At 36.1% G+C, this 17,884-nt stretch overlaps 1 protein-coding gene and 1 long non-coding RNA gene across 4 annotated transcripts; one reads left to right on the top strand and one right to left on the bottom strand.

Moving 5' to 3' along the window:
- Positions 1-907: 907 nt before the first annotated feature.
- On the top strand, positions 908-17,363 carry LOC114536836. Of its 3 annotated transcripts, none has more exons than XM_028558176.1 (4): positions 908-1,817; positions 16,004-16,096; positions 16,417-16,624; positions 16,944-17,363. In XM_028558176.1, exons 2-4 carry the CDS (start codon positions 16,015-16,017, stop codon positions 17,074-17,076), a joined length of 423 nt encoding a protein of 140 aa, XP_028413977.1. In that variant the 5' UTR covers positions 908-1,817; positions 16,004-16,014; the 3' UTR covers positions 17,077-17,363. The 3 variants fall into 3 exon arrangements, with proteins under 3 accessions (XP_028413977.1, XP_028413975.1, XP_028413976.1); XM_028558174.1 differs by lacking the exons at positions 16,004-16,096; positions 16,417-16,624; positions 16,944-17,363 and adding exons at positions 2,366-2,458; positions 2,778-2,985; positions 3,301-3,666 and having other exon boundaries at positions 1,110-1,817; XM_028558175.1 differs by lacking the exon at positions 908-1,817 and adding an exon at positions 15,223-15,315.
- Positions 5,693-6,921, bottom strand: LOC114536837. The gene is made up of 3 exons (XR_003688491.1): positions 6,331-6,921; positions 6,163-6,255; positions 5,693-5,943 (listed from the first exon to the last, which is right to left on the bottom strand). It is a non-coding gene; the product is annotated as an uncharacterized LOC114536837 (long non-coding RNA).
- Positions 17,364-17,884: the final 521 nt, after the last annotated feature.

Raw genomic sequence — 17,884 nt, 5'->3', positions numbered from 1 at the left:
TTGGTGTGTAATTCTACACACCTGTTTTTTGTGTGTGGGTGGCGAAAAAAAGCCAATCTGTATGATTGAGTATAACTTAAAAACTAGAAGGCCTGTTACACTGAAATAACTTCCTTTAGATTCGTGAATGTCGAGCTTAAAAATTGGTATGTACCATGTGTATTTGCATACAGTATTCCCCGAGATATCGGCGTTTTTTGAAGTACGTATCTTTGAAGAGTATACAAAAATTAGTCAAAAATGGTATAACAAATAAGAAAAGATATTAATGAGCGTTTTCAACTTTTTCATCATATGATTTCTTGAGCATTGTTAACCTTAGCCGGCATATTCTGTGCAAACCCGAACTCGCTGTGGTATCGTTAAGCGAGGCATATTAATAAAAGAACAAGCAGAATTCATGCGAAATTGTTTGTTAAATTTGCGCGCTTCCGAACCAATTTTATCTCCCATGGGACATGAAATATTTGGAACAAAGTCAAAACCAAAATAGTCAATTTTTGTTTTAACGCTTTTCAACAAATCATAACACAGACATTATCCATCTGTCAAATGTCTCTATTTAAACTTCATTGAAACAGACGAGTACGTGCGATAAAATACTAGGATTTGTCAACTCACAAGTTTAATATGCCATTTTTAGCTAACTTTTTACACTTTTGAATTTTGGAAAATGCATACTTAAATTGAACCGTGATATCTCAGTCAAAACTGCATGAAAAACCTCACGCTATATATCAAAATTTAATTTAAACATCAGAGAATATAAAAAACATAATATAATGTAATAACTCTTTTAAGTTATATACTCAATCAAACAGGTTAATGTTTTTAAACTTTCCCTCATATGACTCATTATAATCATATTAAATTAAAATTTTGGGAAAAACATGCATGTTTGTGAGAGATTATAAAGCACAAAAGAATATTGTTAGTTAAGGCCTTGTTTTACATCGTATACTATTTAATATCTATTTCTATTGCATCATTTGCATGTTAGAGTCTCTTTAAATGATAATCGAATCGATCGCCCCGGAACAAACACAATATTTCGCACATAATATATATAATTAAGCTAAAAGCACAAGCAAAAACACTCCTTTAGCTCGAATAAACGCTTAGCAAGCGTCTTGTTTATGATGGCATTCGTTTACGCAATTCATACCCATCGACTCGTGGGATGTTGTTGGGATCCACAAGAACAGTTCCTCCTTGGCAAAACTGTTCCTGTTTGGGTTTTTTATTTCATTTGCGTTGATTTGTGGGACATGCGTATAGAATTAAGCTCGTACTTGCTCGTTATTTCCCCTGTTTACAAGAGCTATGTTTAATGATACTTGTAATGGTAGCGGATTATACATGCGGTTACGCATTTATTATATCCCACTTGCGATTTATTATATCCGGTTGGGATTTATAGCGTAGCCATTATGTCGGAAATGTTAGCTATAAATAACAATTTTCTTTCGGAACCATACAAGACTTATATATAGGTCTAAATAACGCCAGAACAAACACAATCAATGGTAAGTAACAATATATTTTACAAACGGCGCCCCGAAGACCATAACATAGATTCACTTGAAGAAACCGGACGCACTTGGAAATTATACTCTGGCTTACTTATGCCTGGATTTGTTTCTATAACTACGAATAAATACGAATATATTGCGAACTAACAAGAACATCCTCCCGTCTAAGATCCTCTTCTGGCTAATTTCCCCCCTTGGAATAAAAGCGCTGGTTCTTCAGCAATTCACTCAATTCACATTTGGTTTGTTCTAAGCTTGGAGGATCTCGCCTTTGAAAACTTGCAGGTACGTTTATGCGTTGTTTGTAGCATGCGCGCGCAGCTAAGAACTGTCTCTGGTTCAGAAGGGAACGAGTTAGGACTAAATTATTTTAAATCATTTTAAATTTATCCCCTAAATGATTGCCCAAAACTGCATGACTTACTATTTCTATGAAGTGCGTGTCATCACCTAAAGACCTATTTAGAATACACGATAAGTTGTACTCAATTATATATCATTCTGACGAATATGCAAAAGAGGGCCTATGGCTATGCCACATCTTCATTGAATTTGGCTCAGGAAGCGATTAAGAGTGTCGTTTGTACGTTTGTACGTGTGTTCACACGTTCACATACGCCAGGGTACGAATCGTATACTACAAATCGCATCGTGTAAATGGGCCTTAACTTTATACTAAAATAGGCCCATATTGTCACTGTTTGCTTCCACCAGGAACAAATTGTACAGCTCTTTGCTGTAAATATATATGTGAAAGTTTGTGTCAAAACCAAAAACAGTATAGTGCTCACTCTTGCACCCGTGCATCAAATCCTGTTATTATAATTGTTAAGTGACCAGAACCATGAAAGGATACATGACCATTTTTGCCGTTTCGCTTGCTGTGGCCTCGTTATTGTTGGTCGATGCCGCACCTCAAGCTGAAGGTTAGTAAAAATATGTTCATGGCCACATTGGCGTGCTCTAAACAGTTAATTTCTCTGTTCACTCCAGACAATGACAAAAGAGCTTCCATTCCAAGCATTTGCTATTTGGGAACGAAATTAATGAAATGATGATGTATCTATCTTTACTATTATTTATACATAATTAAATTTTATCCCTCAATGCTTATACGACTTTGCCCTGCATGCGCATGAAATGTACTTCAGACCAGTTTTGTGCTGCAGTGCCAGTGGGTTTAGACTCAACCTAACTGGGACTCCCTAATTAATACATAACTAAAATTTTTCTCATTTTTTTAAGTACACTCGAGAGCGAAACGCGGTTTCAAATCGTATTTTGAGAATTACCTGGATGAAATGGCGACAAGCGCTTGTGTTGCGATGGGAAACTCTGGAAGTCTGTACTTCGCAGTTCGTCGAACTTGTAGTTCATCTAACACACAAAATTGTCATAGTCTGTGTACTTCGCATCAAGTCAGAAAGGAAGCCCAAATCTGGAATCCTAACAAGTAAGAAACGCCGAGAACCAATGAATACAAACAAAGGGCAGGGGCTAGTGGCCTTGCTCGGTCTTCCAGTTCCGGCGTCGCTGTATGAAAAATAGAAATGACCGACGAAAATGAATCATTTAACATCATCAGCTTTTTGCTTTCGAGTATACATCATTATTTTATCTGAAGTTCTAAATAATTTAGTCACCCTAGAGAAATAATTTGATATTTAGCAATAAAAATCGATCGACAGCTGTACTCCTCCCGACCAATCAGCACCAAGAAATTTTATCATGCTACTAATTATTGTATATTTTTTCGCTAAATTTCTAGGCTGCTTAATACAAAATGTGTGGAATCACTTCATGTCTACAAGGGCCGTCCATCGTTGGCTGACAATAAGAACGCTGACACAGATGTAAATAAAGTTGGCTTAGCAATTTACCGTTACCATTCTTGCCATTCAAGCAGTTGTGGTCCCAATTACTGTTGCTGTTCAGGGCCGTACGAAGGCTAAAAAAATTTGAACAATTTCATTCCGTTTAAATCGCAGATGTTTAATTTGTAATGAGAATCATGAGAAAAAATCGTTTTGTCGAAAATTATATTTTGTGATTGTATAATTCCTATATTATGTACTTCCTATATATGTAAAACCTATATGTACTTCCAAATATATAATCCCTCGGGCTCAAAAGATTGTGGATTTGTGGTCAACAAACGTTTGGATTCTCGTGGGTTTTCGTCGCTATGAATGAATCCAAAAGCTAATTCATTATGATACGTATATACAGGGGCAAACACCAAATAAAAAAAATAGACAACTACCATCTCAAGGATTATAAACTACGAGTCGTTCCTATTTTACTGACTGTTTTTGTGTTCTTCTGATAACCTTTTCCCAGTATTTGCATAATTTTATTTGATTCCATATCTTTCATTTTGATTAAAGTTTACGAAAGGGATTGATGCACCATTTCCCTTTTTAACACTTAATATATGAATAGATTAATTAAATTAGTGCGTCCTGTACTATTTTTTGTACATAACACAACTTCCCTTTGTGAAATAAGGGTAGAAATATGCCGAAGGGTATGTGCTAATTAACGTGTGTGCATGTCATTTTAGGACAAAATTAAACACACAATAATGAATAAAGATTCGCGAGAAAAATCTTTTATTTCTTAGGTTACGCAATTTCTTAGGTTACAACATTTAGCATGCTTTGCACTGTTCGAGAATTCAGCATAATCAGTGAAGTAATATAGTTTAGGCACTCTTTGACCATTAAATATATAGTAATTTACGATGTGATTGTATTTAAACTTCGTAACTTGTAAATACAATTGATAAGTGAGTATATTTTATATATAGTGTAGAACCCTTAAGGTATCATCGATCTACCTGAATTGAACCGTTTTTAGTTTTCCTCCTGGACTTTTTAACCGTATGATAGTAAGTTCGAAATGTAATATGTTTGTAATATTACTCCTTTCAACTTGCAATTCAGCTTATGCTGCAAGAAGTTTTAAATAAACCTCAATAATAATAATAATTACTGTAACTCCTAAATTCTTCTAAGAGCTACGCTGCTTTGGTGTGCCGTTAACGCCACAAATTGAACTCCACTAAATTCACTAACCACGATGATAGAATAACACGTGCGCGGATGATGTTTATAAATGTATCTTTAATGATAAAGTTTATAATACTGTGCGGTTGAAGATATGGTGACTGATCGATCCGGTAACGGAATATCGTGTATAGAGTGTTTGCGGAATAGAAAATATAGTGGGTAACGTTCGAACTAAAAATACAAGAATTAAACCGCACTAAGTCATGCAATCTAGGCAAATTAAATACTATAACAGGCATGCACTAAATACGAATAAATCAACTAACGTAGCTACATATGTTTACAAACTATAATAACACAAAGATAGAGTCTTACTTTAGTTGGCGCACACACCAAACTGCTGCTGAATACCGTCGATAGAGTTCGAACATAAACGTAAATAACCAATTGTAGAGTAGAGTGACCATACTCTAGTTGACAGTGATATACAATACAATGAAACATTAAACTGTGTGCAGCTGCGCGTGTAGTCGCAGGAAGTAACAAAACGGAAATTAACGACATACGATAACGATAACAAAGTTAGGGTTTCAAACCTACAATTACAACTATAAGACGGAATATTAACCAAGCTTTATATAATAACGTTAAAATTCAAGCAATTTCATTGGTCGAGAGCCATGATCTATAAGAGGACAGGCGTATGGAATGACGTCACAGAATATTCGCCACTTTTTTAGTTCTTATCACAAATACGTCATACCGTGTATCTATAAACTAGGGTACCCATAGGGTAGGGAGTGCTGCCTGTGAGTAAGCCATGCAATGAAAACATTAAACTTTTAGAAGAACAGAAATCACAACCACCGTAAAATTTTTTTACGTTCAAGAAGAGATTGGAAATATAAAATATAGTACAAAGTGCTTAGCCTCAGCTTATTATCATTATTTAAGGAAAATGACAAAAACAATATTGTTCCAGAACAGAAATGTTCTACGAAACCTATCAATAAATTGTTTTTTATGCAACGGAGCCCCCAACAGAACTTAAATTTGTCAATTATATTTTTAAATCTCTCGATATAGTTATCAAAACGTTATGAAAATGTTGTTTCTGTTAAGTGCAGTTCTTCAGTGTCAATCATCTTTTGCTGTAACGGATACGACGAATCCAATGAGATACAAAAACACACATGAAATAAACTTTTGATGATCTAGTGAGTGTCTTAACAAGACACAAAAACGAGGCGCAAATACAGCAACAAAACAGAAGAGTCAGCAACTGATGACAGATGACTGACAAAAATTCAAAAATCAATGCATTCAATTACTGATGCAACTGAGAACAAAGACTCGATTATATAAGAGTTGAAGCCTCACCTTCGGACCAAAATATCAACCTGGAAAATATAAATGAACAGTTAATAAACACCGCGCGCTAAACAAACAAAACAGACGCAATTTTTAATGATATATTCAATGATCGCTCAAATAAATGCACTATCCTAGTATTTAAGTCATAATTCGGCATAAAAGGCTAAAAGCCTATAGTGAAGTATATCGTTTAACAATATGAATAAAATATCGAATAAATAGGAACTCGACAGTAAAAAACTCACCAAAATACCTTATACCTCTAATACTTCGCAGTACTATAATATGTAGCCAAAACGTAGAATTACGTAAATTTCACCTTCTGTCTAAAATATCAACTTATAAAATATAAAAGAACAGTTAAATATGAATAAAACATTGAATAAATATGAACTTGATCACAAAAAACTCACCGAAATAGTTTTCCTTCTTCGAAATAAATTCGCCAAAGTTTATGCAGCCAACACGTGGAATGGTATAACCTGACACCGAACTCCAACATGCAATGCGTCAAAAATTTTCACCGCAGGTGACAAGAGTATTATGTTTCGTTTATATCGAAAATCTACTGGCACCCGAATACGCTAATACAATGTTCCAAAGCACGTTTTCACCTTTATTCACAATATGAATTAACATACCATACACGTGGTATCGTGCACCGCACCGCGCAAGGTAAAAATCGTAGCCCTCCCCAAAATACATGAAAGAATTTCACAAACGTGTAACAATAAGGTCGTCAACAATAAGGTCGTCAAATTGCTGTTCGCCTGCTAAAATACAAAAGAAATATCCTACATTGTGTTCAGGTGAATGTTAATTATTTCTCTCTTACGCTACATAACATATGCTCTCAGCGTGTCAACTATGGCCGGAACTTAAATTCAGCCACCCCCAAAATAAAATATGTTCCTCCATCCCTGCCACTGGTACCGTCATGCAATGCGCCAAAGACAAATTTTGATTTGCGCCCCCATTTCTAAATTAGGATCTGCTGCCTTGCTCGCTCGCTTCAGGCTCGCTCGCTGCGGCAGCAATTAACAGGCAACGGTTCAATCATTATTTATTTGTTAAATAGTGCATGCATGATTGATGATTTGATTATTGTAATGATTTTAAATTCTTTACTAGGTTCACCTTCAAGCGATCTCGAGTTAGCTGGTCTTGGAAAACACGACGACTTAAGACTTTTTTTGAAAGCTCGTCCTGGAAAATTTAAAATTAAACGAGACTTACCGTAAGTTGAAGTTTGATTGTAATTCTATGAGTTCTTGGACACGGAAACTAAGGAGTCATGTGAGATATGCGCACGCAGATCGAGCAGTCAGTTTTTAACGCAACGAGAGATTACAACAGTACCTTCAAAGGGAGGGAACAGTGTAATATGGGCGGGTGACTCCTTAGTTTCCGTATCCAAGAACTCATAGAATTACAATCAAACTTCAACTTACGGTAAGTCTCGTTTAATTTTAAATTCTATTTCGTCCTTGGACTACGTCACTAAGGAGTCATGTGAGATGTTCAAAGTGTTGTAATCACGAGTGATAACAATTTACCACAGAACTCAAACAACGAAGTAACTTTATTCCAATTTTACTAGAATGCATAATTAACTTGTGAAAGCTTGTAATAACGATGAACCAAAGTCCTCTTCCAACCGTAATGTTTTGTTATAATATTTTTGAAAAGTTTGAGCGTTAGACCACCCAGCTGCTTCCAATATTGTATCAATAGAAATAGATGTGTTAGTTGCGGCTGACGACGATGCCGCTCTTGTACTGTGACCACAAAAATCATTTATTCCGGCCAGTTTTAGAACTGTTTTCAGCCATCTCGAGATGGTGTCTGTACTCACTTCTTGATGTGGTTTTTGGAAGCTAATCAACAACTGTCGGGAGTTTCCTCTTAAACTCCGCGTTCTTTCGATATACTCTGTTAGAAGCTTGAATGGGCAAAGCGTGGGATCTGGCTGATATGGTTTAACCATTAGGGGCGCCAGGTGTTTTCCGGGTCTAGATGTTTTTAACAGTCTTTCAAAATGGAAGACATATTTCCCGTCTGCGCACGACATACTGTCAAGTGACAAGGCTTTAAAAGTTTGACACCTCTGTGCCGAAGTAAGAGCAAGAATCATGACCAGTTTTAGCGTCAACGTTTTGAGGGTTAAATTTCTGGTTGGCTAAAGAATTCGTAGGTAGTCTAATACTATTCGAACATCCCAAATATCATTGTGCCTTGGTAAGGATGGTCGACTTTCAAATACCCCTTTCAGGAAACGACAAACTATCGGGTATGTGTTCCAAAGTTGGTGTTATTTGATAAAAGTATGATAGAGGACAGAGCACTACGTGCTGTGCTGTATTCAATGCACTGTAACCAAGGCCCTTTTTAAACAAGTCTGCGAGAAAATTTATCCCTTCTTCAACAGTGGGTGCAAAGGGATTGATATTCTGTTCACTACAATATTGTTTCCATTTTTCCAAGTATCCTTCATATTGTTTTCGCGTATCTGTTCTCCACGCTGCTTCAAGGACTTCTTTAGCTGTTGTCGAAAGGCCTCTGTTTTCAAACTGTTCCCTGATAAGTGACACACAAGTAGGACTAGTTTCTCGTGGTGAGGGTGCTTCTCCAATGGGTTGCTTGGGAGGTGCAATGTTGATGTTGTGCTGGGAAGTATGATGGGTGACTGTATCAGCATTCGGATTGCCACTAGCCACCAAGATTGGGTTGGCCATTTGGGTATAACAACTAGGACCTCGGATTCTTCCTTTTGGATCTTTTGTAGGACCTGGCTAATTAAACAGAATGGTGGAAAAGCATAAAAATCATATTCAACCCATGGGTGGTGAAAAGCGTTAACTGCTATTGCTTCAGGATCAGCAGTGTATGACATGTAGGGCTTAACTTGGTAATTTATACGCGATGCGAAAAGGTCAATGTTTGGCTTAAAATCAAGCTTTGCGCAAGCATTGTGAAACATGTCTTTGTCTAGGCACCACTCCGTGGTACACCTAGTTTGTCGAGACTCGTAGTCTGCGTCAACATTATCTTTACCAGGTATACGGGCAACTGTGATCCATACATCATTAATTTTGCAAAACACCAGTCCCATATAGTTTTGATAAGACTGTTCAGGGTTGGTGAGTGGCTTGTTCCCATTTTATTTAAGGTAATTTGAACAGTAGTATTATCTACTAATACTTTAACATGCTTTTTTGGGACAAGTTTTTTATGTGCTTTGAGGCTAAAAAATACTGCTAGCAACTCTAAATAATTGATATGATATTTGCTCTCTTCCAGAGTCCAAAGTCCTCCCGTTTTAAGATTTTCAATTGCACATCCCCAGCCAATTTTTGAGGCATCAGTGCACATAGTCACATTTGGTTCTGGTTTATAGTTCAGATTGTTTGCTGTTTCTATATTATCTGCCCACCACTGCAGTTCAGATTTTGCATTGTTGGATAACTGCATTTGTGTGTCAAAATTATTGTGATTAAGTTTTAGGGCCTGAGCTTTTTCGCCATCTGTAATTCTAAAATAAAGGGGTCCGTGCATAACCCCTGGAAAGGTAGAGATTAACAGACCAATAACCTGAGCAACCTCTCTTATAGAGCATATCCTAAGAAAGAAGGCAAATGACTGCCGACTTCAACTTCTTTGCCTTTTCTGGTGTTAGCGAGACAGTAATTGTTATAGAATTGAGAATGAACCCAAAATACACAATTATTTGCTTTGGCAAAAACACTGATTTATCAGGATGAGGCACAAAATTCAATTTGTCTAACACTGTTACTGTGTCAATGACATTGGATACACACTCTCTATTAGTGCTACCAATCAAGATGGAATCATCAATATATGGTGATGAAATATGTCCCTTGTTTCTTAAGAATGAGTATACTGGTTTTAATAACTTTGTAAACTTTCTAGGGGCAAGAGCTAGCCCATTGGGGAAGCAAGTAAATTTATACAATGCCCCATTCCAGCAGAATTTTAAATATTTTTGGTGCTTGGCACTTACACGCACTGAATAGTAGGCGTCTTTTAGATCTACAGATGCCATATAGCAGTAATAGCACTGAGGTTTAATAAGCCTAATGGCATTCCAAATGGAATCCATTTTGAAATGCCGGTAAACTACATGTTTATTCAAACTTTTTAGATTTAAAATCATCCTGTATGACCCATCAGGTTTGGGTCTTACAAAGATTGGTGAGATGAATTCATGCTCTTCGTGTGCAGAATGAACAATAACACCTTTATTTAAAAGCTTTTTAATTTCCAGTCCAATCACAAGTTGCTCAGCTCTGGAAAATATATGTTCGCTTTTGGTGCCTTAAGTTGATGAGGTAAGGAAGAAAATTCTATTTCTTCCCCCATGACTGTCTGTAAAACTTCCGAATCAGAAGTGAGTTTGCGCCACTCACAAAGTTTGTGACTTAATTGGCCAGCTTGAAAGTTATCTACTCGGTTAGTAAAATATTCCACCAATGATGGTGAAAATTACTAACCTGTAAATTTTTTAAAACTGTCACCTTTCTTTCTTTCTCCATAGTCATTGGTTCTGTTGATGCTTGGGATATATAACAAGTGTATTGATAAACATATAGTATATATATATATATATATATATATATATATATATATATATATATATATATATATATATATATACAGTCGTTATTATTAAGGTTGTCTATGACAATATATGTATAGTATTATATACAAATATATAAATATCAATTGCGCGACCATTAAACATGGGTTATTTCGTTCACTTTTTTCTTTTTCTTTCTCATATTTAATATATATGCATTTAAGTATATATACTGATATATTTCCAGGTGACAACCTGAATGAAAACGACTGTATATAAATGTTCTCATTTGCATTCCAGGACAGACGGCTCTTTGATCTCTTTGTTTCACACAAAAAAATTGCCTATAATATAACCAGGGGGCAGCGTGGCAGCGTCTTCAAACAACTTAGTGATCAACTGTGGTATAACAACTGCCTAAATTAGACAAAAGACTTCTCCACGTTTCGAACTGAGGGCCTTCGTCAGCTAGGAGAGTTAGTATCTCCTGACGAAGGCCCTCAGGTCGAAACGTCGAGAAGTGTTTGCTATAAAATTTTCATAATAGACCAACTTTTGATTTAAGCGACAAAAATTTCTGAAAAGAGCATACTAAATTAACTTTTAGTAAAATTGCCAGGTTTGGCTGCGAAACTTGTAAAATGTACGGAACATGTATATATATATATATATATATATATATATATATATATATATATATATCGAAGTAAGCAAATATTGTATACTTTTGTGTATTACGGCAGACGTGTATATAACTAAATTAATTACACACTTTTCAAGGTAATGCAAATTTGCAATTCAATTTTCTGGTCAGGTTCAAAAATTCGTTCAGTTATTCCATCAAATTAGCACTTGCTATTTTTTAAGCTACCCCATGATTTTCTCTCAATTCAACCCTAACCCAGATATAATCAATGGTCGGTCTCTTAGCTACATGTCGCTTTGTATCGTTCACATAGTTATTATTTCTTGCATATTTCGAAAACGATGCACACATGCAGTTTTACTGATCTATCCTTTTTCTTGTAGATATAATGGATCCCCGATGATGAACAGTTATTTAAAGCGGGTCTAATTTGGTGTCGTTGAAGGGCAAATAGCTACATCCAAATGATCCAATTATTGAACAATATTAGTGAATTATTGAATAAAATGTGCTGAGCATACCAGACTCTTTGAAGTTCTGTTTACTGCTGTGAAAGAGAATTAAAATACGTATGACAGATCGCTAGGCGAAGTTAGCCTGTCAATTGTCACGAATTGATCGCTCTAGAACAAACACAATAATTATTTTGCACATATTATATAATTAGACGGTTATATCCAATCAGTGGCGTAACTATAGAACGATAATTTGGGGGGGGGGTGAATATTTATAAATCCAGTTCTGCCCTACGGATTTTTTTTTGTAATTGCAATAGCTTACAGTAGAAATCCGTCGGGCAGAACTGAATATATGAATATTCACCCCCCCCCCCCAATTATCGTTCTAGTTACGCCCCTAAAATACAATGCTGCCAAAACACTTACAGGATTTCAAGAGAGTCCTTTTGAAATTGAAATTACGCGTATAATCACCATGACCCGCTTGCAGATGTGGCTAGGCCTCATGATCTCCGTTTTCACTTTTTTGCTGATGATGGACAACTTTACATTGCATTCAAAACAAATGATCCTGGTGAATTGATTTCATCTAAGATTCGTATGAAAAAATGTATATTTGAATTTAGAAACTGGTTGATGCTGAATAAATTGAAACTAAATAGTGAAAAACAGAACTTATATTAGAGTAATTAAAGTGACCTTGATAATCTTTTACCGTCGCGCATTGCGCGCTGCGAAACAGGAAATGTCTATATTTTATCATTTTTATGTTAACATTATGTCAAACGAACTTGTAGTAAGTCATTTACACAATAAAAGCACCAAAAGTCTGCAATTATACCCGGGAAGGCTTTGGTATCCGAGGTATAATAGTATAATTTCATCCTATGTTTAGTGCGTGTTATTGATTGACGATCACGTCCAGTCACTTGAAGTCATCGGATGCACTTTGAAATTATTGGTTTATGTCTTGCTTTTTTTCTCTTTTAATTCTTTGAAATAAGCTAACAACAACATCCTCCCGTGTTGTTGAACTTAATCAACTTAATCAAATTATTAATTCAGTTATTGGACCTGTTTCAGGGACTCATATCACATGCATATTATATATCAAGGGAGGATACGATTAATAGTTACTCGCAAGTGGTGCAAATTAATGCAAATTAATGCAATCTTTCTTTATCCCAGCCTAAACAAAAATACTCCTTTAGCTCGAAGTACGCGCTTAGCAAGCATCTTGTTATCAGTATGAATATCAAGTATTTTACTGAAAGATGAGTCTCCGGAAATAAGCCCCTTTACAGCTTTACCATGCATATACATGCCGCTTATTGCCTAATTATTACTATTTCTAATGTGTTGAGGATTCTTATTATGGCTAACATCCCCTGGCATGAAATTTCCTGTGCTAAACTCTCGTTTACCACAAAAATTTGACATATGGACCAACAAGGGTCTTGGCATGGTTTTTTTTTCGTCTAAAGAACTGAATTGTAAATCATTATTATTACTAACAGGCATGCGCATGCATCGGAGATGGTATAACGCCTGCATTCTTGAAGCGTCCACTGAGTCTCTCACTCAAACTTATAAGTGGAGAGTTAGTTATTTCCACTCTACTATAAGTCTATATAGGAGCATGATTTTCACAGTGTTTTACATTAAATCTTTTAATTGATTAAACAATAACTTTCACATTAATCAATAACAACAGAATTTTTAAGCAACATGCTCATTCTCAAATAGTATATGAATGCGAGTAAGCTTAATTTGAACACAGCGTAATTCGCCGGATATTGATAATTTACAAGCCTGGTGACAGTTGGGTGACGTTTCGCTCTGTAATATATTTCAGATTCCTAACATATATTCGTGCAATTGAGCAAACCTTGTGGTGCTGTCAAACACACCTTAATTGGTGTGTTCTACACACCTATTTTTTGTGTGTGGGTGGCGAAAAAAAAGTCAATCTGCTTAATTGAGTATAACTTTAAAACTAAGAGGCCTGTTACACTGAAATAACTTTCTTTAGATTCGTGAATGTCTAACTTAAAAATTGGTATGTACCATGTGTATTTGCATACAGTATTCCCCGAGATATCGGCGTTTTTTGAGGTACGTATTTTTGAAGAGTATATACAAAAATTAGTCAAAAATGGTATAACAAATAAGAAAAGATATTAATGAGCGTTTTCAACGTTTTTTATCATATGATTTCTTGAGCATTGTTAACCCTAACTGGCACATTCTGTGCAAACCCGGACTCGCTGTTGTATCGTTAAGCGAGGCATATTAATAAAAGAACAAGCAGAATTCATGCGAAATTGTTTGTTAAATTTGCGCGCTTCCGAACCAATTTTATCTCCCATGGGACATGAAATATTTGGAACAAAGTCAAAACCAAAATAGTCAATTTTTGTTTTAACGCTTTTCAACAAATCATAACACAGACGTTATCCATGCATCTGTCAAATGTATTTAAACTTCATTGAAACAGACGAGTACGTGCGATAAAATACTAGGATTTGTCAACTCACTACTTTGATATGCCATTTTTAGCTAATTTTTACACTTTTGAGTTTTGGAAAATGCATACTTAAATTGAACCGTGATAACTCGGTCAAAACTGCATGAAAAACCTCACGCTTTATATCAAAATCTAATTTAAACATCAGAGAATATAAAAAACATAATATAATGTAATAACTCTTTTAAGTTAATATATATACTCAATCAAACAGGTTAATATTTTTAAACCTTCCCTCATATGACTCATTATAATTATACTAAATTAAATTAACATTTTGGGGAAAACATGCATGTTGGTGAAAGTTTATAAAGCACAAAAGAATATTGTTAGTTAAGGCCTTGTTTTACATCGTATACTATTTAATATGTAGTTCCTCCTTGGCAAAACTGTTCCTGTTTGGGTTTTTTATTTCATTTGCGTTGATTTGTGGGACATGCGTATAGAATTAAGCTCGTGCTTGCTCGTTATTTTCCCTGTTTACAAGAGCTATGTTTAATGATACTTGTAATGGTAGCGGATTATACATGCAGTTACGCATTTATTGTATCCCACTTGCGATTTATTATATCCGGTTGGGATTTATAGCGTAGCCATTATGTCGGAAATGTTAGCTATAAATAACAATTTTTTTTCGGAACCATACAAGAATTATACAGGGTGTCCCAAAAAAATGTCCCCTCTATTGAAATCAAGCCTTTGTTCGAATCTGATTGCCTTAATATTATGATAAACCCAATTGAAAGCAAGACGCTTTATTTGAATGCCTCAACCTAATAAATATGCTATTTACACACTACTGCGTTGATCATGCATTCAAATTCCAACAAAAGCTTCATTTCAATAGCGGGGACTTTTTTTTGGGACACCCTGTATATAGGTCTAAATAACGCCAGAACAAACACAATAAATGGTAAATAACAATATATTTTAAAAACGGCGCCCCGAAGACGATAACATAGATTCACTTGAAGAAACCGGACGCACTTGGAAATTACTCTGGCTTATACTTATGCCACGAATATATTGCGAACTAACAAGAACATCCTCCCGTCTAAGATCCTCTTCTGGCTAATTTCCCCCCTTGGAATAAAAGCGCTGGTTCTTCAGCAATTCACTCAATTCACATTTGTTCTAAGCTTGGAGGATCTCGCCTTTGAAAACTTGCAGGTACGTTTATGCGTTCTTTATAGCATGCATGATCATGTATATTTTAAACTAAAAATGCGACAATGCCTGAATGATAATCAGTAAATCACGTCAAACGCTAATAAAATACCAACTCCGCGTAAAACACAGAAATTATAGACATGTCGTTTCGCGCCATATAATTCATGCATGTACGCGCAGCTAAGAACTGTCTCTGGTTCAGAAGAGAACGAGTTAGGAGTAAATTATTTTAAATCATTTTAAATTTATCCCCTAAATGATTGCCCAAAACTGACTTAGTATTTCTATGAAGTGCGTTTCATCACCTAAAGACCTATTTAGAATACACGATAAGTTGTATGCAATTATATATCATTCTGACGAATGCAAAAGAGGGCCTATGCCACATCTTCATTCAATTTGGCCCAGGAAGGGATTAAGAGTGTCGTTTGTACGTGTGTTCACACGTTCACATACGCCAGGGTACGAATCGTATACTACAAATCGCATTGTGCAAATGGGCCTTAACTTTATACTAAAATAGGCCCAATTATTAATATATATATATATATAGTCACTGTTTGCTTCCACCAGGAACAAATTGTACAGCTCTTTGCTGTAAATATATATGTGAAAGTTTGTGTCAAAACCAAAAACAGTATAGTGCTCACTCTTCCGTGCATCAAATCCTGTTATTATAATTGTTAAGTGACCAGAACCATGAAAGGATACCTGACCATTTTTACCGTTTTGCTTGCTGTGGCCTCGTTATTGTTGGTCGATGCCGCACCTCAAGCTGAAGGTTAGTAAAAATATGTTCATGGCCACATTGGCGTGCTCTAAACAGTTAATTTCTCTGTTCACTCCAGACAATGACAATAGAGCTTCCATTCCAAGCATTTGCTATTTGGGAACGAAATTGATGAAATGATGATGTATCTATATATCTTTACTATTATTTACGTAATTAAATCTTATTCCCTCAATGCTTACGATTTTGCCCTGCATGCGCATGAAATGTACTTCAGACCAGTTTTGTGCTGCAGTGCCAGTGGGTTTAGACTCAACCTAACAGGAGCTCCCTAATTAATACATGACTAAAATTTTTCTCATTTTTTTAAGTACACTCGAGAGCGAAACGCGGTTTCAAATCGTATTTTGAGAATTACCTGGATGAAATGGCGACAAGCGCTTGTGTTGCGATGGGAAACACTGGAAGTCTGTACTTCGCAGTTCGTCGAACTTGTACTTCATCTAACACACAAAATTGTCATAGTCTGTGTACTTCGCATCAAGTCAGAAAGGAAGCCAAAATCTGGAATCCTAACAAGTAAGAAACGCCGAGAACCAATGAATACAAACAAAGGGCAGGGGCTAGTGGCCTTGCTCGGTCTTCCAGTTCCGGCGTCGCTGTATGAAAAATAGAAATGATCGACGAAAATGAATCATTTAACATTATCAGCTTTTTGCTTTCGAGTATACATCATTATTTTATCTGAAGTTCTAAATAATTTAGTCACCCTAGAGAAATAATTTGATATTTAGCAATAAAAATCGATCGACAGCTGTACTCCGGCCTCCCGACCAATCAGCACCAAGAAATTTTATCATGCTACTAATTATTATATATTTTTTCGCTAAATTTCTAGGCTGCTTAATTCAAAATGTGTGGAATCACTTCATGTCTACAAGGGCCGTCCATCGTTGGCTGACAATAAGAACGCTGACACAGATGTGAATAAAGTTGGCTTTGTCGAAAATGTTGCCTTCGCCAATATGTAATCTTCGACACAATCACAAGTTTTTATAATATTTATTTAAATAACAGAAAATCCCAATCAGCGCACGGGCTGCTCACATCACACTTTACTATCACACACTCACTGCTTTATAACTCCCCACACCCTCGTCTTAAATCACAATTATGTTTCTGACGTCACGTGCAATTGAAACCCTATATAACCCTATATTAATAGCGCCAGTCTCCCACACACTCCCCCATATAGCTTGGAATCAAGGTATATGTCACTAATCGAGACTGGCTTAACTTTGTGCGAAATCAGCAAAATAATCAAGTAAACTATTGTCCTGGAATCGGTCATGTTGTTCCGAACCTAACTGTCTATATAAATGTATTTTTAAAGTTTAATTAGTGCGAACGACTATTTGTAACAAAGTCAATTTATCAGTTCTCTTCTTCTTCTCTTGCTGTCTGCTGAATCCTAACATTCGCAGCTGCGGCGGCGTCTCGTCTTGGTCTTGGTTCAAATGCCGGTGCAGTTGGATCCAGTTTCTTTGGTTCGACTTCATCACAAGACAACTCCATAGGAAACAGGTGCTGGATGGCTCTGTCGAGGCAACCGTTAGTTGTCCTCACCTTGGCCGCACGTACAACTCCATCACGGCCTCTTATCAGCTCGACCACAATCCCCAATTTCCACAGGTTTCGGTTCTTCTTCTCGTCTTGAATGATCACGGCGTCTCCGGCTTTGGGATGTGAGATATTCTTCTGGCTTACCTGTCGATGACGTTCACGTAAACTTCTAATGTATTCTCTTGACCACCGCCTCCACATAGTTTCTTTGCACTT

This window comes from Dendronephthya gigantea, unplaced genomic scaffold (assembly GCF_004324835.1).
Source record: "Dendronephthya gigantea isolate DGI-Jeju-01 unplaced genomic scaffold, DenGig_1.0 000149F, whole genome shotgun sequence".
NCBI lineage: Eukaryota > Metazoa > Cnidaria > Anthozoa > Malacalcyonacea > Nephtheidae > Dendronephthya > Dendronephthya gigantea.
This window is presented reverse-complemented; position numbering and strand designations above follow the sequence as displayed.